This window comes from Zosterops lateralis (assembly GCF_965231275.1).
Source record: "Zosterops lateralis genome assembly, chromosome: 3".
Lineage (NCBI taxonomy): Eukaryota > Metazoa > Chordata > Aves > Passeriformes > Zosteropidae > Zosterops > Zosterops lateralis.
The window spans coordinates 92,076,010-92,100,956 of NC_139764.1; the positions used below are offsets into that span (position 1 = coordinate 92,076,010).

General features: G+C 33.4%; 1 protein-coding gene across 1 annotated transcript in view; it reads left to right on the forward strand.

The window, feature by feature from the left end:
* Positions 1–24,947, forward strand: part of CSMD1 (CUB and Sushi multiple domains 1) — a 1,076,561-nt gene that overhangs the window by 906,537 nt on the left and 145,077 nt on the right. The window contains exons 27-33 of the mRNA XM_083857383.1: positions 3,863–4,054; positions 6,754–6,892; positions 9,642–9,829; positions 11,689–11,883; positions 14,248–14,364; positions 15,805–15,918; positions 17,802–17,897. Of these exons, the coding sequence (XP_083713509.1) occupies positions 3,863–4,054; positions 6,754–6,892; positions 9,642–9,829; positions 11,689–11,883; positions 14,248–14,364; positions 15,805–15,918; positions 17,802–17,897 (1,041 nt within the window). The remainder of the gene's footprint in view (positions 1–3,862; positions 4,055–6,753; positions 6,893–9,641; positions 9,830–11,688; positions 11,884–14,247; positions 14,365–15,804; positions 15,919–17,801; positions 17,898–24,947) is intronic.

The following is a 24,947-nucleotide window of genomic DNA, read 5'->3' on the forward strand; positions in this document are numbered from 1 at the left end:
CTTACTAACTAAATAATTTTTGAGTTCAATAAAAATTAAATCCATTAAGACATCCCTTGTTAAAACAAAAATAAAAGGACACAAGACACAAGAATTCAATGCTTTTCAAGTCTGTAACCTAATACTTTCACAGTTCAGTCTCTTTTCCTGTCTAATAAATGTTGCATTTCATGCTCACAATAACATGGTGATGAAAGCATGGCAATGAAACCATCATTGCACTCCTATCCATCATTTAATCCATGGCCTGGGGGAGGCATCCTCAGCCTCACAGAAGGTAGCAGTTCTTCATTTGGTTCCTGTGGAACTAAGCAAAAGATGAATCATGTAGGTTACTTTGGCGGTTATCCCTAAACTTACAAGCTTTTTTATTCCAGACTTCAACAAAGAGGCTGTGCTGGCATTTGGGTTTATACTTCACACTCTTGGACAATACCTGACATTTAAATTTGTTGTTGATGGTAATTTGCACAGTACTTAGTCTGTACATTTACACATGTTATATGAGTTACCTTTTGGAGAACAAACATTATTCTTAGTTTCACAATGTTAGTCTGAAATCACTGGAAATCCATCTATGTCTGAGCTTTGATATGCAAAATTCCTTTTCAAGCTTATTATTATGGAAACATAATGCACTAAACAGGGGGAGCTTGTACAATTTAAAAGCCTGGAAAAATCTTTATTTTTATAACCATGTGGACTAGAAATAGCATGGTGTCTAGGACTAATGGTGCAGAACAACAATACAGCAAATGGCTTACACGAGTGTTACCACAGACATAGTGAATATTATAGGGATGAAGGTTATGTTTTTATTTCTTTGAGGTACAAGAGAATACAAACTAAAAATTATGAAAAAAAAAAAGTAAAAGATAAATTAGCCAAAAATCTAACATTTTGCTTGCAAGTCTGCAGACATGCAAATACACTGTCATATTCTCCAAAGATTTTCAGTTCAATTTTAAATCAACTTTGAAATTTAATTTGAGACCCAAATACGGAAAAAAAAAAAAAAAAAAAAAAAAAAAAAAAAAAAAAAAAGGATTGTGAAAGCTTCTTTAATTATAATCAAGGATGCTCAACACAGTGGCTGCCTACATACGGATGTCTGAAAATGCCTTGGCGATTTGTGTTTTTCCCAGCTGTCTGTTCTTCTGGAACCTACCTCTGAGTTCCATCTTTCATGTACACAGAAGGTTGTTCCACTCTGAGCAGATGAGACAGTATAAGATCGGAATTCTGTACAGAGAATTACTCAATAACTCACTGAGTATCTTCTAAGCTTAAGGCATACAGCACATATGCAAGAGCTGAGAAGCAGTATTTACTTATTTTCCAGCTTAGTGGCATTCACATCTCATCTGGCTATGCCATTTCAGAAATGTAATTTTTCTAGTCATTTTTTTTAAAGTCTAACTGTGTCATTTAGTTTGATTTTGTATCCTTGAGCCTAAAAATTAGTTATTGCTTTCCTTGGTTTACAGTGTGTATGATTTACTTGTTAAATGTTATAAAGGATGAGCAGTGACAGAAAGCTGGTGATTTTAATTTCTGGATTACTTATAAATGCATATGACCTCTATACCCTTCAGATATTTGCAAAATACCAAATGAAGAAATAATAGACTTGCAAATTTCATGCAGCTACAAAATCTCTTGGGAATCTTGAGAAGTAAAACAACTTGGAAAGGAGACAAGTTGAAAAGCTGACAGTCTGTCTAAATGCTCACTTTACTAGATGACATGTCAGGGCTTAAATGTTTGGTGTTCTATTTAACTAGGATCAAGTGTATTTGGCACAATGAAAAGGTTGCTGGTTTCAAATACATAAAATAACTTCTGAGGCTGCAAGACCAAAAGTGTAAAGAACATTTTGGTGTTTAATAAATATATGTGATAATTTTAAAATTTAGAATTTTGTATATGAGAAATGGAGATTAACAGTGAAATTAATATTAGAAGGCAATTTCTAATTGATGGATACTTGACACAGTTAAAATGGGGAAAGTGTTGTTTGCTGAGATATTATATAGCATAACCTTTTAAGAAGAAAATATATCTATTCAGACATATGTTAAGAAAAGACAGCAACTAATGACAGAGATAGGCTTGTGCTCATTTATATGGAAGAATTACAAGTCTTTAACAGGTATGCACTAGAGCAATCCATTGTTCAGAGCTGTTGTTGTCTGACAAATCAGGAAAATCTTCTCTGAGGTCATGACCATGTTTTCATTCCCTTGTGGCCAAACATACTTTTAGTAAACTGCACTACTATGGGGTGTCATGTAAATTGTCAGTGTGGTGCCTGGGGAATCCTTACACGGTACTCATTAGTAGTGACAGCTATTACTTTAATTCCTTGTGGAAAAAAGTCCACCACGGTTAAAAACCTGCCATATCTTTTACTTCATTTACATATAGGAATAATCTAAAGTATGAGGTCTATTGTTTTGAAATGGAAACAAGAACTAAACACCATGAATAATAAAATGTCAAACAAAGTTTCTGTGTTTCTAAGTGTGTTAATTATAATAATCCATTATTCTCCCATAAAGATATTTTACCATTTCTGTGATTTATCTGTGACCACCCATAGGCTAAAACCTGTGCATAAAATCACTTTAAGGGTCAGAAATAGTTGTTCTTTATTTTACTCTTTTTGTTTTGTTTTGGTTTGGTTTTTGTTTGCTTTTTTCCCCCAACCTTTCTGTCTTCTGAAAATTTACAACACAGGGAAAAAAAAAAAAAAACCCAAAATATTTTCCAGTTGTACAATCTTGTAGTTGATTCAAGTCTGCAAATGTTTTGCTGCTATTGCTGTTTCTTATAGTAGTGTACTCTTTTGGTGTGGAAGGAGTAGATGCAGCTATTAATTCTGAAAATGAATTATTATAGTCAGGAAGATTGCATGCTGGTAGTATGCACCAGTACCATTAATGGGAACTGTGGCATAACTGGATTTATGATTTCTTATTTTGAGTTTTTTCACAGTTGTAGTCAGTTTTAGAAAAAGATGTTTGGGTAAGGACTGCTAGGAAACACTGCAATTCAGTAGGGACATTAGTCTCCAGAGATGGATCTCCTTTCCTTTGGAAGACTGCAACACTTATTGAAACTCAGGGTGTCTGAATACCTGGAGCCAGTAGAAGAGAACCTGAATCCAGAAGAGACCTGGCATCTTCCAGAAATTCATAGTAGATGTAGATTTTTGTATCCACTTTCTGGGTGATTATATGCTTTAAGTCATACCATACAGATTGCTCTGCTTAGTTTAACATGGCTTTTTATATAATTTATTCTTTTAGAAAGCAAAATCCATATTCAGCTACCGAAAGCTGATCATAAGTGAGACACTTTGTTAAGATGATCTCTAAGAAAGCTGTTTCTTACCCCTGAAATGAAAATTTCATGGCTATATAAACTTCTGTTTTATTTAGCCAGATAAAGATCATTCGCATGTCTCAGGATAGTAGGACTATAAAACAATATTATTTACAACATGATACCCTATTGTGCAAAAGGCATCAAATCAGTTTTGATAACCAGAATGTTAAGGTGAGAAAAAGAGTTACTATGTCTTTTGATGTATTAACTGGACAAAATCAGTCCACATTTTATATCGAAGATATTGGTATAAATCAACATATTGGTATAAATCAACTGGTATAATCAACATAATCATGATGTATCTCAGTGGGCATATTTTTTGTAAAAGTAAAGAAACAAACTGCCTTCCTGCATTACCTGAAGAGTAAATAATACTGTCTCTGGTTGGAATGCTAATGTGAATATGCTGTGCATTTCATCACTCAGGGTATCTATACCTTACTTCTTTTATTTCATCATTCCCTTGCAGCTTCCATTGCATCAACTTGTAATGATCCTGGGACACCACAGAATGGCACTAGATATGGAGACAGCAGGGAACCTGGAGACACCACCACCTTCCAGTGTGACCCAGGCTATCAGCTGCAAGGGCAGGCTAAAATTACGTGTGTGCAACTGAATAACCGATTCTTTTGGCAACCTGATCCCCCTACATGCATAGGTATTAAGAAGAGATGTTAGTCTTCACTTAGGACTAATACAGATTGGATTTCTTGTTCAATTACTGGGGATAGGGTGCTCATGCTGGAGTGATGATCTCCGCAGAACTCAGTTATTTTGTACTTACAGGCAATGTCAGTCTTGTTCTCTTGATTAACAGTATTTTAGGGTGTGATTTTCTTACTTTATTCTTAAAACTTCATAGAAGTTTTAAAATTACAAAGTCAAATACAAATTATTGAACAGAAGTGGTGATTTAGATTTAAAAATTATGTTGAAATGTTTTCATTAGAATGTTCTTCTATAAACTATTGTTCAGTTACATAAACTGTGATTCATTATTTATTCTGAAAAGATTTATATATATATATATATATATATATATATATATATATATATATAAAATGTATTTTTATAAATATTTAATATTGAGTTATCTTACAGGTTAAATCCCCATCCTCTGCAATACCTTGGAAGGTAGATACTTATCGGGAAAAGTAGATGCAGAGAAGGGGATCCAAGCAACAATGTTGTTGAAGGAAATTAGATATATTTCCATAGCACCAGGAGTGGGTGGATCCATAGTTTTAGACTGTATAAAGGTTTCACTGAGGTTCTTGTCAGTAGACAATAATTTCAGGCTTAAAAGTTTTGTTGAATTGTATTTTTTAGGTCATTAATGTAGGTTTTTTAGGAGTAATCAACATCTGCAAATTTATCTGCTAGGCACAGTAATTTTTAAAATCCTTGTTATTTTGTTGCCTACTGATTTATAATTAAATGAAGACTTATTTTAGCAGTCCTAAAACCCAGATACAATATCACTGGAATAAAATAAAGCTTTTTCTTTCTACAAGGCATTTTGGAGGGGCACTTTCAAAAAGAGCAGATCTTTAAACAGCTGCAGTCTCTCTGTTTCTCTGAAGTAGAAATAGTGTGAAGGACTCAAGAAAATGGAGAATAGTTTCTCTGACTCCATATCATGTAACAGAATTGGAGAAGCACATAATCTGAGTACTGTTATATGGCTAACTTATGTGCAGTATACAAAGCAGTATGAAAATGCTTACTAAACATATTGGGATCATTCACAAAGTAAATATCTAAAGAAAAAATAATGTTTTATATATATATATATATATATATATATATATATATGATATCTAAGTCTAGAAGATTCATATTTTTACTTTAGATACCAGTTATAATCACTCCATATTTCTTTACAGTCTAGTATAAAACTCCAACAAAACAAACCTAAAAGAAAAAAGGAAATAAGACAGAAAGAAAGACAATCCCTTTAGGCAAGAATATATACATAGTTACTGTTATTCTTCTATGTACTGAAAGTGACTTTAAAGGAGAAAGCAGATTAAATTAATCTTTAGTGTAGACATGACAATAGTAGAAACCTTAAAAGTTCTGTTAAGTCATTATATGTCATTTTAAAATTTTCATAAACTCCTTACTTTAGTATGCTGAATTATAAATGGAATGGCCTTGAAAAGAAATCTCTTTAATTTTTTTAGTATAAATTCCAAATGCTTGGTAAGAACTGGTCTGCACTATAAATGTGTTTCTCTTAGTTTAGTTAACTTGGCAAGGTAGACGCAGCCTGTCTTGACTACTTTACTTTTTTGTTAGACTTTGTATATATGATTAGCATCTATAGAGTAGGATTCCTTATCTGTTTAAAAGTTCAATTCAAAGTAACTAAATTAATGTATTTGATTTTTGATTACTAAGTGAATCAAAGTGGTTTCTGCAGCATCTATGGTCAATAGAAACTGCAGCCTGAGCCCTCCTATTGAGCTTTCCCAGTTCTTAAAATATTCCAGTACATAAGTGTTGTGGTTTGAAAGCAAAACGAGTGAGAGGCTCTAAGTCAGAAATACAATTTAATAAGAAGAAAGGTAAAAATGTAAAAATAAAATAAAATAAATGCAATAACACAAAAGACCACTGACAGAGTCAGAATACAACCTGAGCAGGATGGTGGAAGCAGTCCGGATGAGGTGGTCTTCCTGAAGCAGTGATCCTGTAGAAAGGTCTGGTAGCTCTGGTCCTCTGGGAATCCAGTAGGTAAGGGCTGCTTGTACTGTCCCACATACCAGCTTATATCCAGGTGAGAATGCTTGGCTCCTCCCCCTGGGCAGAGCATCTCACAATGGGATGATGAGTCCTGAAGTGGGTCTTTGATGGCCCATTAAACAGAGATAACTCCTGGAGAGAGTTACCTGTGAGTCATGGGCAAGGCATTGATGGGCCATTAGCAGAAGACAGCCCAAAGGCAGGGGGCCTGGGAAGAACACTGCTCCACCTGGTTTAACAGTTCATGAAGATTGTGATATAATAAATATTTTGTGTACATCCTACACTCAACCCAGGACAATAAGAAATTTTCGGCATGATAGAGACAGTATTAAGCAATACAAAAAATATACAGGAATTCCTATTTAACTCATATTTGTATTCTTTTAGAAAGATTTCTTCCTGTACCGCTTTTGCATATGAATAAAAGTCACTTTTTAAAAAGGAAAATAGAAAATGTTTTGCTAACAGGAAGTGGGAAAATTCCATTTTTAAAATTATTATTAAATTTGGTAAATGTAAAAGTCATTTTACTCCTGTTTAGCAGCTAATATTTGCTTGTGAATTTAACATGTGACCACATTCTTATTTCTTTTTACCTTGTGACAGCTGCATGTGGAGGAAACCTGACAGGCCCAGCAGGAGTTATTTTATCACCTAACTATCCACAGCCTTATCCTCCTGGGAAGGAATGTGACTGGAGAATAAAAGTAAACCCTGACTTTGTCATTGCCTTGATATTCAAAAGGTACCATTTCTCAATGAATCCCTCTGTTTTAAATTGTTTTAAATGTCAAATCTAAAAATGGCAATATTTATAATTTCTTAAAGCATCTAATTAAATTAACTGACTACATCTTGGAGCATATATTTAATATGTGCTATTTCATTGATTCCAAATAATGTAAAAGAAAAATATATAGCTATATGGTACATTTGTTATCCAATATATTTCTGAAGAACAAAACTTACTGTGACAAATCAAATAAAAATCCTTGAAAGACCATATCAATTTGTAGAAATGCTTGATTTATGCTATTGTAACTAAGAGTCAAGACTTAAAGAGTAGTGGAAATTCTATCTGTAAGTCATTCTTTCAGCTTTTTAGAAATACAGCCTAAATATATTTTGCTTAAAATGCATAGATCAGAAAAAGTATTGTTCTACTTAGTCAAGAGATAAAAGACACTGAGATAATGTTGTATCATAATTTTAATTATTTCCTCTGCGTTCCATAATCAACCTATATGTGTTGCATAGAGTTTTATAAGCTGAAGTTGAGGAATATAGTCATATAGTCATGCATTCTTTTTGTCATTTCTAATTGAATCAGTCCTATATAATCATTTTGCTTGCTAAATCTATGAATCCAAATGAGAAAATTTTTCTCTCATTTTTTGATACTGTGTTTTCAATGTGATTTTCAAGCTGGGAATGGTAACATTGCTGTTGGCTTCAGTGGAATATTGATCAGTTGTGATTCTTTTAGGAAGAGATGGTGGCATGTTGAGAATTTTGCTGTATAATATTTGTACCCTTTCTTTAAAAAAAGAAACATAACAGCAAAACAACAACAACAACAACCAAAAACATCAAGCTAAAAAAAAAATCTAGTTTTTTAAATTATGGACTGCAGTTTATTTTTTAAAAACTATTGATATACACAAATTTAAAGAACAGAACAAATTAAAGAATTGAAATTACATAATAAAAATACAGTAATTCTGTTCTGGTATTCAACTAAATAGCATTAATGGATGAGAATAGTTCTCCACTAATTACACTCTTGAAGATGTTACATGACAAGTTTAGTAAGCAGAATATTTCTGTTGATTGCCTAAATAATTAACTCAAATGCTTAATTTCAAATAAGAGTAAAGAAACTTACAGTTACTCAGTATTCAAATTTGTTTGTACTATTGTAGGGAGTACAATATGAGAAGCAGAATGGAATTTTCTGTTTATGCTCTACTCCCAATAAATTTTCCAAATGGTTACAGTCCAGTAACACACACACTTTTCAGTAGCTGAAATTAGTCAGACCTTGAGTTCTATGGTTCTTTTCTCACACCCTTCTTGTAAACTGTGGTGACATTGGCCACCTTCCAGAGAGCAGGGACCTCCCCAGACTCTCAGGACCTTTGGCAGATGATGGAGAGCAGAAGAAATAATGTTTCTTTGACATCTGCAAAACCTACTTTCCTAACATACCATTTTCTGTTCATTTCTCCTAACCTTTCTCATTCTTGGGCAGTATGCTATGGCTAGGCCTGTGCTATTCTCAAAGGACTGAGTTTGACAAGACAGCAGTGCCTGCACAGCATGTGAATGTGGACTGACAATAGGGAGATGCATTATGTTTTGTCAAATGTGTTTCCTACAGAAAGATTGAAAATAAATGCTCCGTGCAATTTGATTTTCCTTGGTTTTGGTCTTTAGGTTTCTATTCCTTTTATCACTTCTAAAATTCTCAGCTAAAAATTATCTGTCTTACCAAATATTCTAAAGTATTTTTCTGGCTTCTCTTACCTCTTGAAAAAAGGGCATAAAATATTGTTCATTATATGAAGTTCTTTCTATTTGGCCTTATGAAAACGTTTTCTGCTGATTACTTAGCTAAAGCTATTACACCTTCTATCTTACACAATTTGGAAAAGTTTACATGTAACAATAGAAAGAAAAATTCTGACCATCATACTTGGGAAAAAGACAAATATTTAATTATTTTGTTCTACAAAGATAAATAGAAAAAAAATCTATTCACCTGACTGAGTCCTTGCCTACTCTTTTTAACGTATATTAATTTAATGTAGTTTTAATTTTCTTATATTTTCTTCAGTGTTCCTCTGTATATATTTCTCATAGAACTGCGTGAGATTTATTTTTATGTTGCCTCAGAACTCATCTCAAATTCCTCTAAAAAGACATTCTATTTATATTATCTTCATAATTACTTTGTAAAATGTATGTCATCAAATATAGCATAAAATAGATGGTTTCAGGAGAACTAATATTAATTCACTTTAGTTTATTATGTCTGATATTGTCTGGGTAAGAACAAAGAGAAGGTACAAGATAATGAACTATCCATATGAAAGTGTCTCGTCTCTAAAATGATAAACATGTTTGTAATGGGTGGATTTAGTGTCATCCACATCAGCCAACCAAAAGCTGAATTTTTAATTCAAGCTACTTTTCTGGATCATTCCTCTGGTCCTCTGGTAAGAGGCACCCTTTCTGAATCATGATTCCGTGATCTTGAGAAACGTGTTAAAGGTATGTGGGAGGATATTCATAATCACTTTTGAAAAGCCAAATGTGTTCATATCAATGATAAAAAAAACTCCACAGTGAATTTTTACTGTGAATCATATTCAAAAAGACATTTATTTCTGGGGAAGAAAATGTGTTAGGCAGAAAATTGGCAATTACAGTCACAGTAATGTTTAACTCATTAAAACCCCAAAGACTTAAACTTTTTCCCCCTTTCTTTTCAGTTTCAATATGGAGCCCAGTTATGATTTTCTACATATTTATGAAGGAGAAGATTCCAACAGTCCCCTAATTGGTAGTTTTCAAGGCTCACAGGCTCCTGAAAGAATTGAGAGCAGTGGTAACAGTCTGTTTCTGGCTTTTCGCAGCGATGCTTCTGTTGGAATGTCAGGATTTGCCATTGACTATAAAGGTACTGTTCCCATTGTAGTCTAAATAAAAGGAAAAAAATGATACTTAGTAATTACTGAGATTCAAATCTGTTTACTTCTGTATGTACACATAACTGAACTGCCAAATACCTTTATGCATCTATGTATGTTTTAAAAACTGTTTTCTGATAATGTGTGAAGGAACACAGAAATCCTATTTTATGAAATTGCTTTCACATTACTTATGCATATTTCCATCTTTCAGAAAAAAAAAAAAGTAGAAGATGCACATCAAAAGTAACATTTGGAAAAAAAGTTTGACAATAGTGAAATAGTCTTACCCAAGAAGACCACCTGACTACTTCTTCTTTCTTGTCAATACATATCAATACATTTTCTTTTCCACATTGATTTGAATCTACAAATGCATTTTTGAATTAATACTACTGGTTAACATTTGCATTTTTTTTGGAGGGGGCGCCTCTTACTAGATAGAGATTGGGTTATGCTGACTGTTTATTAAAACCAGAAAATCATTGAAGATGCTGGTTTCTTTTCAAGTCACAGATGTTGTCTATGGCTTCATTATAATCTTTGCTGAGTTTTACCAAGCTATTTTTCAGTACAAGTGCTGCCTCAGCTTCTTATTTTTGACAATTGAAGCAAACCACATTAATATACACGTTAAAAATGAAGGACAAAAAGAAAAAGAAGCTGATATCTAAGAAATACCGAAAAAATATACCTGTAAAAGAGAAAGGACTTAAAAGAAGTACAAAATCATTTTTTATATTTAGTTATCATCTATCATCCAGCATCATGCATTATTCTCCATGTGCGCAAGGTTCTTCTTCCAAAAGTAATTGTCATATTGCCATAAATGAAATCTTAGACTGTTTGTCCCTGTCTAAACAAAATATCAAAGAAATGGGGAAACAATTTATTCCAGGAAGTCTGCAAGGCCTGCAAGAAAAGAAAATGAGATGTTGAGCAGAAGGATATAAAGAGAAAAAGATGACAATTGAAAATCTGCATGCACACTTTCATTGTGTCTTTTTTTTTTTCCAAGCATAGTGTGATATGAGTTCCTCTATGCAACCGAAAATTAAAAAAAATTACAATGAGATAAAAGATACAACAACAGAATACTGTATTTAAAATGTTTTTGTATTCAATGGACAGTATCTTTTTGCCTAATAATTTAATGGTTTTCCTATGTATATTATTCAGTACTTTATAAAAAAATATGCAAAATTATAGAATACTTTGAGTTGTAAGATACTTAAAGATCACCTAGTTCCAACTCCCCTGCCATGGTAGGGACACCTTCCTCTAAACTGGGTTGCTCAAAGCCCCATCCAACCTGACCTTGAACATTTCACGTGAGGGGACATCCAAAACTTCTGGGCAACTTGTTCCAGTGCCTTACCACCCTCATGGTAAAAGATTACTTCCTTATATCTAATCTAATCCTACTTTTTTCAGTTTGAAGCCACTCTCCCTTGTCCTATCACTCTATGCACTTGTTGTTTACATGTTCCATGTCCTGGATAAACAGGTCCCCCATTTCTTTCTGGAGAGGACCCATGTTTCCATAGTCTTCCTTTGTTACCGATATATGTATAGAGGTGGTGAATTCTAGAACTGATAATTTTTCTTCTAAATACTAAATGCTAAACTTTATTGGAGTCATTCAGCTTCATTAAAATTTCCTCTTCCAGATAATCAATCTTAAGCAAACATCCATGATCCATGATTCAACAAGAATAATATATTATTAAGTTGTTGAATAATTTAAACTGACTGAAAAAAACTCGCCACTGATAATAGTTTTGTTTTTGTTTTCGTTTTTGTTTTTAATTGGAAGTGTATTTAGATTTACTGTAATTCATTTTAACAGAAAAGCCACGGGAAGCATGTTTTGATCCTGGAAACATCATGAACGGCACAAGAATTGGAACAGACTTTAAGCTTGGTTCAACTATTACTTACCAGTGTGATTCTGGATATAAGATTATTGAGCCTTCAACTATAACATGTGTAATTGGTGCAGATGGAAAGCCAGCTTGGAACAGAGCCTTGCCATCCTGTAATGGTATGTACTGTTTGCTTACCATTTCCCTTGCCCATGCAGTGAATTCAATTTCTCAGTCACTGATGGTATTTGCACTATTTCTATACAAACATCTTGTGTAAAAAAAATGAGGTAAAAAGTAAGAATTAAGATGAGTCTTGTACTACAGCTATAACAGTCAACAATGTATTATTTAAAAATGTCTTTAAACTCTGGAATCAATACATGTTCATATAATGATTGCAATGTAATATGTAAGATTCTTTCTTTAGATACCAAGTATTATTTAGAATAGCTATCACAAACATCTCAATACTGTATTAATTGTCACCTTGGAATAAGAATTATAGCTACTGAGCCAGAAAATTTATATGACATCTCAGAACTGTGGCTAACTAATTTATCCTCTATTCTTTGCTTCAGTGTTTGTGTTGTGTATAAATATACATGTATATGGAAAATTTTTTAAAATATTTTTTAAAAAAGAAGTAACATATATTGGTTAATAAAGTCTATAAAGTACTAATTTATTTATAGTGAAAAATAATCTCCTGAACAATTTTAGATTTTTAATTTTAGAAAAACACAGTTTAGAAGGAAACATTTCTAAAACTCCATAACTTTAGAGTTTGTTCTAAATTAAGTGTAAGTGATACACTTTCATTGCAATGAAATGTTTATGGCTTGAGAATTTCATGTGGTAATCAGACTTTGTGGCATAGTTTCTGATATCCCCAAAGCAATAAGAGAAATGAAGATTTTAAATTCATGTCATGAACTAATTCCTTGTGATATTTGTTTCACCTCAGCCTAATTCTATTTTATTAGTTTCACCTTATCTTATTCTGCCTATTGTTAGATCAAACTTCTTGTCTTCTGTCATTACATTGGATTTTTGAATAATTCATATAAGAAGCTAAGCGAATACATGGATTTGTAGTATTAATTGCTGCCTTTTTGTATAAGGAAGGCAAACTTGTGCAGATATTTCAAGCATGATTTTAAAGACCAGTCAGGGAGCAGAAAGAATAGGTCTGCTCAATGAGGACTAAGAGCCAAGGATGTTGAAAGCACAGGCTCACTCACTACGCAGAGCTCCTCCACATGAGCACATGAGCCAGGTCTGCAGAGCCAGGGGTTGGTAACAGGGCACTTTCATAGCTCCACATCAATGACCTTGTTGTCCACCTGGGCCATAGTTTCTTTGAGTTAGCTTCCAAGAAGTTGTTAGATTGTACTCTGCTATATCCAAGATTCCCACAGCAAGGTAACATTGATTTACTTTGTTCCTTATAGTGGAATGATATTTTCCTTGCTTAAAAGCAAATTAATGTTACTATGCTATTTTATTAACCGTATTTATCCATTTATTTATTAATAAAATAATTTCATTCTTGGTTTCTTGGGTAAGAGAACTTCTTAAAACAATCTGTTACTCTAATGAAAACTAAATTTTTTTTATTAAATCATTTCCCACAATAAAAAGAGCACTGAATTGCATGTAACTAATTAATAGAAAACTTATGTTTTAATGAAGATTTTGATAGGAAGAGATACTTTTCCTAAATGCGAGAAGAGGGACAGCAATGGTTTTTTTTCAGTGTATAGAAATCTATTTCAACACAAGGAGATATTTGAACTTAAAAATAGCCACTCCATCTTTCCCTTACTGTGCCATTTACAGCCTGTACATGGAAGAATGTGCTGTGCATACACTGTTCACTCTTTTTTCTCATGATACAGAACAGAACTAGTACTCATAAATTTTGACTTGTCTGGGGAATTTGAGCTTCACTATTCTTAAATATGTCTTCTAACTTCTGTAGCTGTAAAAATTTCTCTTACCTTCCTGCTGTTTGTATTTTTTTTTTTTTTACATACATGTGAAACCAAACTTTTTTTTATATATGTAATCTATGTGCACTTTTCATAATCATCTAGGAAGATATGCAAATGAAGCAATTCAGGCATACTTTCACAAAGCGGAGGTACTGGCATTTTGTGTAGGGTAGTCTCAGCACGGCTATGTATTCCTCTGTGCCATTTTTTAATGCAGTGTCATGTATTTCCGGACTCGTTTTAGCATGGACACATATAGACAGATATTTAAGTGGAAACCCAACCTAAAGCCTGTGTTTACAGTATCTTTCAATTAAATAACTTATATTTCCAGTCCTATGTGAGTACTTGTGGTCAAGTGAAACTTCCATGTATTCTAACTTTATCCAGAGAAAGAACCTCTAGATATTTCAGTACAGGTAAACCAAATAAAAGCAAAATAAGTAAAGTGTCATTTTGTGAGCTTTAGATTTTTTATTTTTTTTTCAGACTTCACTAGTATAGACAGCTCTAATTAATATAACGTTTCTTTCTGTTTGTTTCTAGCACCATGTGGAGGACAATATACTGGATCAGAGGGAGTGGTTTTGTCACCAAATTATCCTCACAATTACACTGCTGGACAGACTTGCCATTATTCAATAACTGTCCCTAAAGAATTTGGTAAGAATTTTTTTATATTAATTTATCAATCATTATCATTGTCCTACTGTTCAAATGTCCTTTATGTGTAGTAATGACCTTGGGTTTACATTGTATTGCAAATTATTTGTAAAAAGTAAATATATTCCTGACATGGAAAATGATTCTGGGGTTTTAACCTTTTACTTCTCCCCAGAGTAATCAATTGACTTCAGATCAGACATCTATGTTTGCTATCTAAGCATATCCTGAATACCTGAATTGTTTATATTAATCATCATCATAGGATAATCATTCATTCGAGCTTCCTGCAAAGTAAAATCAGGTGTCAGAAAACAAAGCTCTTATATTCCTCTTACATTTTAACTTTTTTTTTCATGTTTTGACAAGGGCAAGATGAGTGGAATCACATTTGTTAAAGGTGTTCAGTGGAGGGAAAGGAAGCAATTCTACATGAAAATATGAGAAATGTTTGTGAAAAATCACAAAAGCTATTTTGATGTGTCAAAATACTTGGACAGAATCTCTAAAACTCAAGCAATTTTATGTAAGGTGTCGTTTTCTGCAAGGCAGGTTTTTCCTAAGTCCAGAGAAATAGCAGTAAGATTCATTTTACTATTTATTTACCAAGAGGTTTAATTCGCAGGAACTAAATGCATTTGGTATCTTCTGTGTACAATGAAACCTGTAAGAACTCAGTTGTAAACAAAATCTAGGTGGCTAGAGTGCCAAATTATATTTTGATTGACTTGGTTTTACTTCATGTTTCTATTGCTATATATTTGAATTCAGTGAACTATTCGATATTTACTAGTGACATGTAATATTAAATTACTTATTAATGCATTTTAAATTATGTACAGCTAAAGTGCAAATTAACTGTAGCAATATGTCAAAGCTGGCAACACATTGGTAATTTTAATATTTTAACAGTTTTTATAACCTTCTCATAAAACAAATACTAATGCAAATTTGAAAAATTGAAAAATCAGTAAGTTTAAAAAAATCTTCCTCAGACAAAAGCTAGGTAAGCAGCTAATCCTACGAGATAATAGATTATCCTTAATAGTTGCTGTATTTGGCAATGTAATTTGGTACAAACATTTCTGTTTAGATATTCCATTTTCTTATTCTTGTTGGTACCTAAGCAATAAGACTTGTTTGACTGGAGGTCAGTTTTGGTGAAAGCATGATTTAATAAATTTGGTTTTAATTAAAAATATGGGAATAAAAAAAAACCAAACAAAAAATTCTTGCACATAGGTTTAATGCAACTGTTTTATCATGTTAGACAATTATATAACTTGGAAAAGTTCATGCAGGTATTCATTAGTAAATAAAGCAAACAGAAATACATCCTTAAAATTGATTTTGAAGACTAAATTCTTCTTTTATCTCCTCTCTTTTTATTTTTTTTCCTCTTTAACCTTTTATTTTTCTTTTTTATTTTCTTTTTTATAGTTGTATTTGGACAATTTGCCTATTTTCAGACAGCTTTGAATGATGTGGCAGAATTATTTGATGGAGAAAACTCTCAGGCTAGACTTCTTAGTTCTCTGTCTGGATCCCACTCAGGTAATTAATAAAGAAAAGAATATACATTTCTTACACGACTCAGTATGGGAAAAAGATAATCAGGAGAATGTTATTAATTTACTTTGGAAATAAAGTTATTGGAACAGGATGCTAAGGGAAATGGAATGCCCTTTTAAATCTTTGAATCGAGACATTATTCTGGAACATATGGTTAGGCAAGAGCCGATCACTGAGGTGAGCATAGAAATAGTTGAATGAAGTTCTCAGATCTCTATGTAAGAGGGCAGATTGGATGGTATAATTGTCTTCTCTACCCCTAAACTTTTTGAAATACACATCTACATATTCTGAATAGCTAATTTCAACACAAATTACTTGTAGTTACAAACTGCAATTATCTGTATGCAAACATGCACTTAGACTAAAAACAGGCCAGCTGTTGCATTCAGGTAACTGTAACAAAATGTTGACCTTGCGAAATCATAATTAAGCTTATATGGATTTCAACGTGGTCAAGTTTCCAATGTATGCATATATAATGAATGTGTTCCTCTTCAATGATATGTAAGTATATTTTTTAGATTTCTGCAGCTATGAAAGTGTTTTGTCAAACACTTCTAGTATTTAGAGGAGTTTATATGTAAGTTTAATATTTTTGCAGTATGAGGCTATTCATGGCTTTTTGGTTTTTATTTTGAATAAATGGAAAAATACTTCATAGGAAAAGAATGTAACATATCTATTTGATTTATAGTAAATATATTATTACACAAAAAAATCAGCTCTTAATTTCCCTCTGGTGAATCCAGTTATTTGTGTCATAATATAGTTCACAAAAAATTTCTAAGATTTGCTAAATTACTGACAAGAGTTCAGCAACAAAACAAAACAAAATAAAATTTTTAAATTTAAGAGACAGCTCATCCCAGCACCAAATTTTACTGCATCGAACTATCATATGTAGGTTGGAACTTACGTCTGTTTTCACATCAGACATTTAAAAATATTTGAATTTATACTTCTGTTTTTTTTTTTTTTTTTTTTTTTTAAATTTATTATTCTGATTTATTCCTTGTGACTTATCTGATTTACATTGATTCAGGACAGGATTCTCCTACATGGAATCACTCATTGTAATAAAATAAAATTAATCAAAGTGAAAGAATTATATTCTTAGTTATATATATTTTAAATCATCATTCATTTCTGTAGAACTTCATAAAATATGGGTTTATACAGTCCAAGGAGAATAAAATCAGTAGTCATATGTACTGGAGTCATTGTAGAAGTACTGCAATTTTGTCTATAGTGTTTCATTATTGAACTTTTTTCATGACTCCTGACAGATATGTCAGGAAAGGAGATAAAGTGTATTAAATATTTTCATTAATCTTCAAATAAAAATAAAATTTGCAATGCCGTAATAAACCTAATGATGTAATATAGTTTATGGGTGACTATATATTTTATTATAGCTACTACAAAAACCAATGGGTTTGGTCTCTCTCGGTTTTAGTTTTGAAATAGTAAACATTCTATGAAGATCCCTGTGGCATTTTTAAAATTATTTTATTTGTTTAATGTGTTTTGCAAGGAAAAGTAAAACTCTCAGTCACAGAAAAGAGTTAACTAAAATATCTTTTAGTAATTTTGCCAAGTGGCAGCAAGGTTCTCCAGTCAGGTAGTTTATTGGAGGTCTATTTCCAGCTGCTGCAGTAAATTCCAGAAGGTTTCTCTTGTTGAATCATGAAATCTTTATTATTCTGTCAATGGCAAATTTAATTTTGTACAATGATACTTATGTTTTCTTTAACTACAGAGGAAAGCATGAAACTGTGTTTTAACACTATATTTGATTACCTATTGAAGAGCTATAACTGTTGTTTCTGTTTTGCATATTTATTTTCTGTTTCCATTTGTAGGAGAGACATTGCCTTTGGCTACATCTAATCAAATTCTTCTGCGATTCAGTGCTAAGAGTGGGGCATCTGCCAGAGGATTTCACTTTGTTTACCAAGGTAAACTTGTCTACCTTTTGGTGGAAGACACTGGTGCCAATTTCATGAATTGTATTATTTTTAATTCTGCACAAGTCTTAATATATTTCTTTTAAAAAGTGTAGTCTTAACCTTTTTCCAGAGATCAGGGCCTTGTTCTTTTGGCAGACTGGCTTCGTAACAGCAGTTGTCTTGTTTATACTGTCTAGCCCCGCTGACTTGAATATGTCCAGCCTTTCTCAGTAGTCAGCAATCTGTTGCTCCCTTACTGCTGAGTGAGCTCAAGAGGTTTCAGAGTGTGCTTAATTGTATTAGCCTTTCTCAGTATTCCAAGCTGATTTTTCAAGAGTTTTTCTTCAGACTGCTAAGGTTTCTGTCTTCTTGAAGAGCTCAGAGAGAAAATTGATGTGGCAGAGGCCATCAGGCCGTTTCAGTATGGAAAGGTGGGTGGGAAACTTGCTGGTCTGTTTGTGACCCAGCTGAACCTGAGGAGGCATTATGTGCATGTCTGCACACTGCAGCTGAAACGCCAGAATGACATGGCGTGGCCAAGTCTGTTAGCATTCTGCTGGGCAGCTGAGTACATTCAGCTGATCCTTGAGTCTGGAATGCAGTCTGGTGACACCTGCAGCATTGCTTACAGATTCATTGCCTGTATGAGCAACAAATGCAGTCCTAAAGGGACTGACTTCTGGGCAGTTCACCAGACTTACTGCATATATACCCAGTAAGCTTCATGAGACAGTCATTGCACACCTTTCACACCTTTACTAAAGTGAAGTGTAAAACGTAGTTTTAAGATATTAGATTCCTTTTTTTTTTTTTTTTTTTTTTTTTTTTTAAGATTGGAGCATGATCCTAGTTTGACACAACAAATAAATGGAAAGAACTGTCTTACCTCAAGAGTATTTCCACAGTTGTAAGACACTTATTAGGACTTATTTTTAAGCCTTCTGACTCCTGTGTTTATAGAAAGATATCACCATGACTGCATATTCTCCTTTGGATATATCTCCAAATATTGTTACCTACCCTTATTATACATCAAAAGCATCTTACACACACTTGCATTAAAACTTATCACCCAAAATTAACTGTAAAAGAGGGAGACTATAAAATTCTGGAATTAGAGAAGAGCTTTCAGCATTTGAATTCTTATCCATTTGCATATGAATGACATGTTTCTGTCTTACATTGTTAGTGTTAACACTCTAAAGTGTTACTTTTTGCTGCTTTTGAAGAATTCATAGTGATAAAACCCCAGGATTTTATTAGCTGTATATATACACACATAGATTGCTATTGAACAGGAAGTCTGCAGGTGAGCACAATGCTATGCCTCATTTCAGACATTTATGTTTTTTAGCAACTGTAAGAAATAGATTTTAACAAATGGGAGCACAAAATAAGTTCGGCAAAGTCATTTTATTTGTCTCAGAAAAATCACAAAGCTATTAAAAAAAATACCATGAGATTTTAATATATTTTAAAATATATTTTAAGAGCTTTACCAAATACAAATATACATGTATACATATATTGGCTAATGAATTAGTGGTATTTAATGAGCTCTTTCTGAGATTTTTTTTCTCTTATAAAGCATGTGATCATTCTTCCAATGACCACCTGCTTACTAGCCTTTTAAATGCTTCAGAAATGACATCCACTCTCACACTGAACACAGTAATCTGGTCTGCAAAGTCAATAATTTTATTTATTGCCCTCTATTCCAGGTTGACCTTCTTCCCTATTCACTTTTCCACTGGGCTGATTTCAATTTTGTTCCACAGCAGTATGAAACATTTACTGAAGAATGGAGGATAATTACTATAGAAAATGGAATGCCTCTCTGATACAGTTTGAGGAGTATAGGTTGACAACACTATAGGCAAAAGCTAAAAGGAAGGCTCGAGGGAGAAAAAGTTATTGCTTGCCTTATTTCACATTCTGTTTTGAGCAACCGACAAATAGGGCCTTTAGCTTCTGATTCAGATTTAATGACTTTTGTGATGCCACTTTCTCAAAAACTTTTTTTATATGGATATGCTGTCTATTACTTAATTTCTTCCCTCAGATGATCATATTTCCTTGTAGTTAATGCAATAGGTAAGGAGTGTCTCTAATATGAAACTGAAGGAGTATCGAGTCTTCCAAAATATTAGGGTCAGGTATGTTGCTGTAAGATTAATCACGTGTAAGAAGACTGGGATTTTTTTTTGAGGCTTTCTTATGCTTGTCTTCCCATTATGACATCACCAAAGCAACAAGAGCCTATATTTTTGTATAACCCAGGTTGCAGCAGTACAGAGTTCCTTCCTTAAAAAGTAAAGTAATTATCTTTCTACCATCCAAAAATTTAGGGGGTTTGGATAGTTGTCTTTTTTTACGTGTTATACAGTACAAAAAATGCACAAACTAGTTTATTAGGTCAATTGAGATTTTAAAGAGGATAATTAAGAAAGTTATTATATTAAGATGAAGAAGACAAAGGGAAATAAAAGAAGATTGTGACTTTAACAATCAAGTTGATCTAATTTGTGACAAGAATAAAATGCACAGCCACACATTGACTGCTAAATGTAATTAGACAGCAGAACTAAGACTGTTAATATTACTTTCTGTAAGTGCTACCATGACATATTATGTCCTGCTTTAAAAAACAGAAGACATCCTGGAGAGGTGATTGATGCTCTGAGCCTGTCAGTGTTTAAGAGGGATTTGAAAAATGCCCTTAATAACATGTTTTAACTTGGTCAGTCCTGAATTGGAAAGGCAGTTGGAGTAGATGATTGTTGCAGGTATCTTCCAATGGAAATAATCTTGTAGGCATTTCAGCTGAGCTGTCAGTTGTGTCACCTTTCAGAGAAACAGACTGATTTTCCTAACTTTTTTTTAGGTGTAGAAACTGAATACATTTTTCCATGAACTATTTAAATCTGAATTTAAGCAGTGTGCAACTACCTCACTTTTTTGTTATCTACAGCTTGCATTACATCTATTCTTAAGGCAGTACTTTTTAAGATGGGGGAGGAGAGGAGGATTAAAAAAATTACTACCTCACAGTGATTTTGTATCTCTAGCTCTTACCGTCTCACAGTAACCATTAATGGAGTATTAATAAAACTGAAAAACTGGGCAAATGTAAATTTTAAATGTCATTGAGTGTTTCTTGCTGACAATAGAATATTTTGATACAACTGCAGCCGTGGATGTTAGTGGCTGTCAGGGCTGATCTCAGTAAAATGTCAGCTTTTAGTCTGAAAAATTATTTCTGGTATGTGAACCAATTTAAGAGTGCTAGTAAACTGCCCCTACATTTGCTATCATGTCAGAGATAGTTTGCTCACAGGCAAATAATTTCCATAAGGCAATATTATAATGAAACCAGATGATGTGACATTCTGTGTTGAGAGGTGCTAAAAGGTCTAGTTACACAAAAAAATAGGGATTACTAGTGCATGTATGCAAATTTCCCAATATTATTACTGAAAGTTAAAGGATGTTCTTAAATCTGACTGTTAAAAAGTGTCCTTTGCTTGCACAGTTGTTGTAGGGATTCTCCAGATGTGGCTGCTAGGCAAGGGTTAGAGAAACAAGAAGGATTTTTTTTTTCTATTGTTTTCTCCCTTTTAAAAATTGAGTGAAAAAATACATAGGAAAAGATGTTATTCCCATAGGAGGCTGAGCAAGAGTTTCTTCCACACAGTGAATGGAAAATACTCCAGAAGTGATGCTGAAATTTTCAGTCAGGTCATATATCCTCTTAGACAAGACAGAATAGCTTTGGACATGTGAGAAGCTAAAAGTTTAACTAGCAGGTGGCTGAGGTGGTGACCTGTGTGGGAAGAGACTGTGAGCTATCATGTGCCATTCACAGTGTCCTGTGAAGCTATAAGGTATAAGCAATCTCTCACATGTCAAAATTCCCACTAGTCAGAGGAACATGTGGTGCTTCTTCTCAGGAATATTTGGGAGTGACAACTGCTTTGGGGCAGAGAGAGATGCTTCTGGGTACGTACTGCTAGAGATGCTGCTGGAGGGATTGTTGGAGGCATTCTGGAAAGAGGCTCTCCCTCCTAAAGGGCTTGTACTTCCAAACGGACTGTGGCCAGTGGGTGACACCTGCTGGAGTGAGAACATTCAGAGGGGTTGGCAGCCTGTGACAGTACTGTTCTGCAGTAGGGGACTTGAGAAACTGTAGCCCATGGATGACCCATACTGGAGGAGAAACATTCAGAAACATGATGATGTGAAAACCTGAAGAAGCAAAAAGGAGGAGAAAGATGAGTAAAATGCCAAGTACATTGGTGGAGGAGGTGGGGGAAAGCAAAAAGAGAGTAGATACCCCAATTTCCACTGCTTCCTCTCACCTCATTGTACAACAAAGATGGAAACAAGAAAGTTGAGAAAACGAGGGGATGAAAGGTGTTTGAAGTTGAGCCTGATGAGAATGAAGTAAAACTAGTTAATTAACTTGGTTGATTGTGTTTGTTCTCTTTCTTTTGAATTCCTGAATCACTGATCAGAAGTTTGTGTAAAATTTGTAATAAATTAAGCATAATTAACTATTAATTTCCTGAATCAAAACTGCTTTTCCACAAAAACATACTGAGTCCTTTTCTGTCACATAACTGTGAATGATTCATCTCATGGCCAAAATGCCCATTTGAACAAGTAGCCCTGATGGATTAATCAGTAATTACCTAGCAAAAGCGGTAGTTCTAGGCATATGACAGTCATGTGATTGGATGCATGAGCAGCCATCATCACATAGGCAGTTGTAAAGCCATTACTTATTCCAGTGTAGTCATCATGCAATATCATGAAATAAAAAGGTTTGAGTAAAATAGTGCTGGTGCAGAAGACAGGTGGGTAGAATAAAGGCTATTAATCCAAATAAAAGGGCAAAAAAGAGCAAGCTGGGTCAGCTGAATTGACCTGGCCATCTGCAGCTGGCCTGCAGGTTATGATCAGGAAGAGCCATGACTGTGTGAAATCCTTGAAGTATGGTTTCATCATTTTCCTTTCACAAGTGCAGAATGGTTTCCTGCCATGGTTAGACCTGCATGCATGAACAAGTTTCAGAGAGCATCTGTGTGATACTGAAGTACTGTTAAGAACTTAATCACTAATTCCTATTTATTTAAAAAAAGACAGGTATATTAAGTTGTGTTTAAACTGTGTAAGGTGTTTAACCATTTAAAAAAACTTAATAAAATGGATTTTCTTTTGTTTTGCCATATTGTGCATTTACTCAGGAATATGCTAGTTTACCTCAGACCATTCTTTAATTCCTGAATACATTTTGGACTTTCTGTAGCTTTCAAGGTTAAAATCTTCTGTAACCAATCAACTTACTGATTTAGAAGAAAAATACATGTTACTGTATCTGTCTGACCTTGTCTGACAAATCAACTCACTGCATATCAATAAAAAAGAGAAAGTATTTTTCTATTGTATTGCTAGTATTAATTATTTCTAAATCTCCTTAGAAAAAGCTTTTTTCTACGTTCAGTAATACTTGGGCAAACTTAACTGTTATATCTGGTAGCAATACTTAAACTGGTAGAACATAATGTAATCATAAATTACAACTTTCAATGTTCTGCTAAAATGTGTTGCATGTTTAATGCTAGATTTAAGATAGAATTGATTTCAATTAGTGTTCCATATCCAACTTGTTAAGAAATGTTAATTTTTAGAGCATTTACAAGTACTTAAACTTAATTATGTTTGTGAATAGAGCACATGACAGTATAAGAAATAGAATGAGCATAAAATTATCAGTATTAAAATAAGTATGTATAGGCTCTATCCATCCTGTCTTTTACTTAGTGACCAGGGTAGCTGAACAGGCTACAGGTGGAGTGTGTACAGTTGTGCTCATGAACAGATAGATATATTACTCTTCACTGATACAGGTCAGCAAAGGAATTTAAACATAATACTGTAAAATGAAACTAAATATACCTGTGATTCTGTTTATATTAGTAAGCCAGAAGAACAATGCTTGAAAATTTGCCAGGAATGAAGTGTAACACCCACCTTCCTTTTTTTCTTCTTTTTTTCTCCCTGGTGCCACTTTGTGTTGTTTACTTAAGGACTAAATGGTAGGCAATTTTCATGGTGTTACTTATTCATATCTAGATGCAGTGACAGTCTAAAATTAATTCTTGAACAAACCAAGCTGATGAAACAAAGCTTTTGAATGTGCCACTCACACAGAAAAATTGCACAGATTTAATGATATTATTTTTAATGTACCTTTATTTTAGTATATTGTAAAACATAGATGGTATTGCACACGAATTATACCTCTTTCATTTTCTATATAAATATTTTTTAGTTTGTTTTTAAATTGGCATTTACTAGCTAACTGCAAAATGAAATGTAGCAAGAATAAGCTTGATATATGAACAGCATGCACAATAGCAACAGTCAGTAGGTATAAAAAATACCTGTTATTGAGAAGAGTTTATAAATAATGAAGCCAAAGGGAAAACTATCCCATGGGATTCAAATGAATGTTATTATTTTGCTCTTTATATATTGCTTGCAGTCTTTTAACTACTCTTGTGTCACATCAGGTTTATGGATTCCCAGACACTATTGGTAGAGATACTTGTCAAAAGAAAACACTGAAATAACCTAGAGGGTGTATTGTTATCACTTCATATTCTCCAATATGATAAATCAAATATTTGTAAGATATTATGTTGTTTGATATCTGATTAGCTACACCATAAAATTTTTCTAGGCTTCTAATGAGAAATTTGTAGTGAGAAGCCTAAGGCCTCATATTTATTCTATGAAGTACGTGGTAGATGTAGGATCCTGTCACTGGAGAGGGTCGCAGAAACACCCACTGATCTTCTCATGCCTAAACCAGTGCATCCAAAATCAAAAGGTCTCCCAGCTGCCATGGCACTCACATGACTGTGCATAGGCATAGCCCAAAACCACATTCCAGCTAACAGCCATGAAAGCATTAGAATTAGAATTAGCTCTGAGAATACAGGAGCAGAGCAAGTACAATGAATAAGCTCTATCTGACAAGAAGCAATCATCATT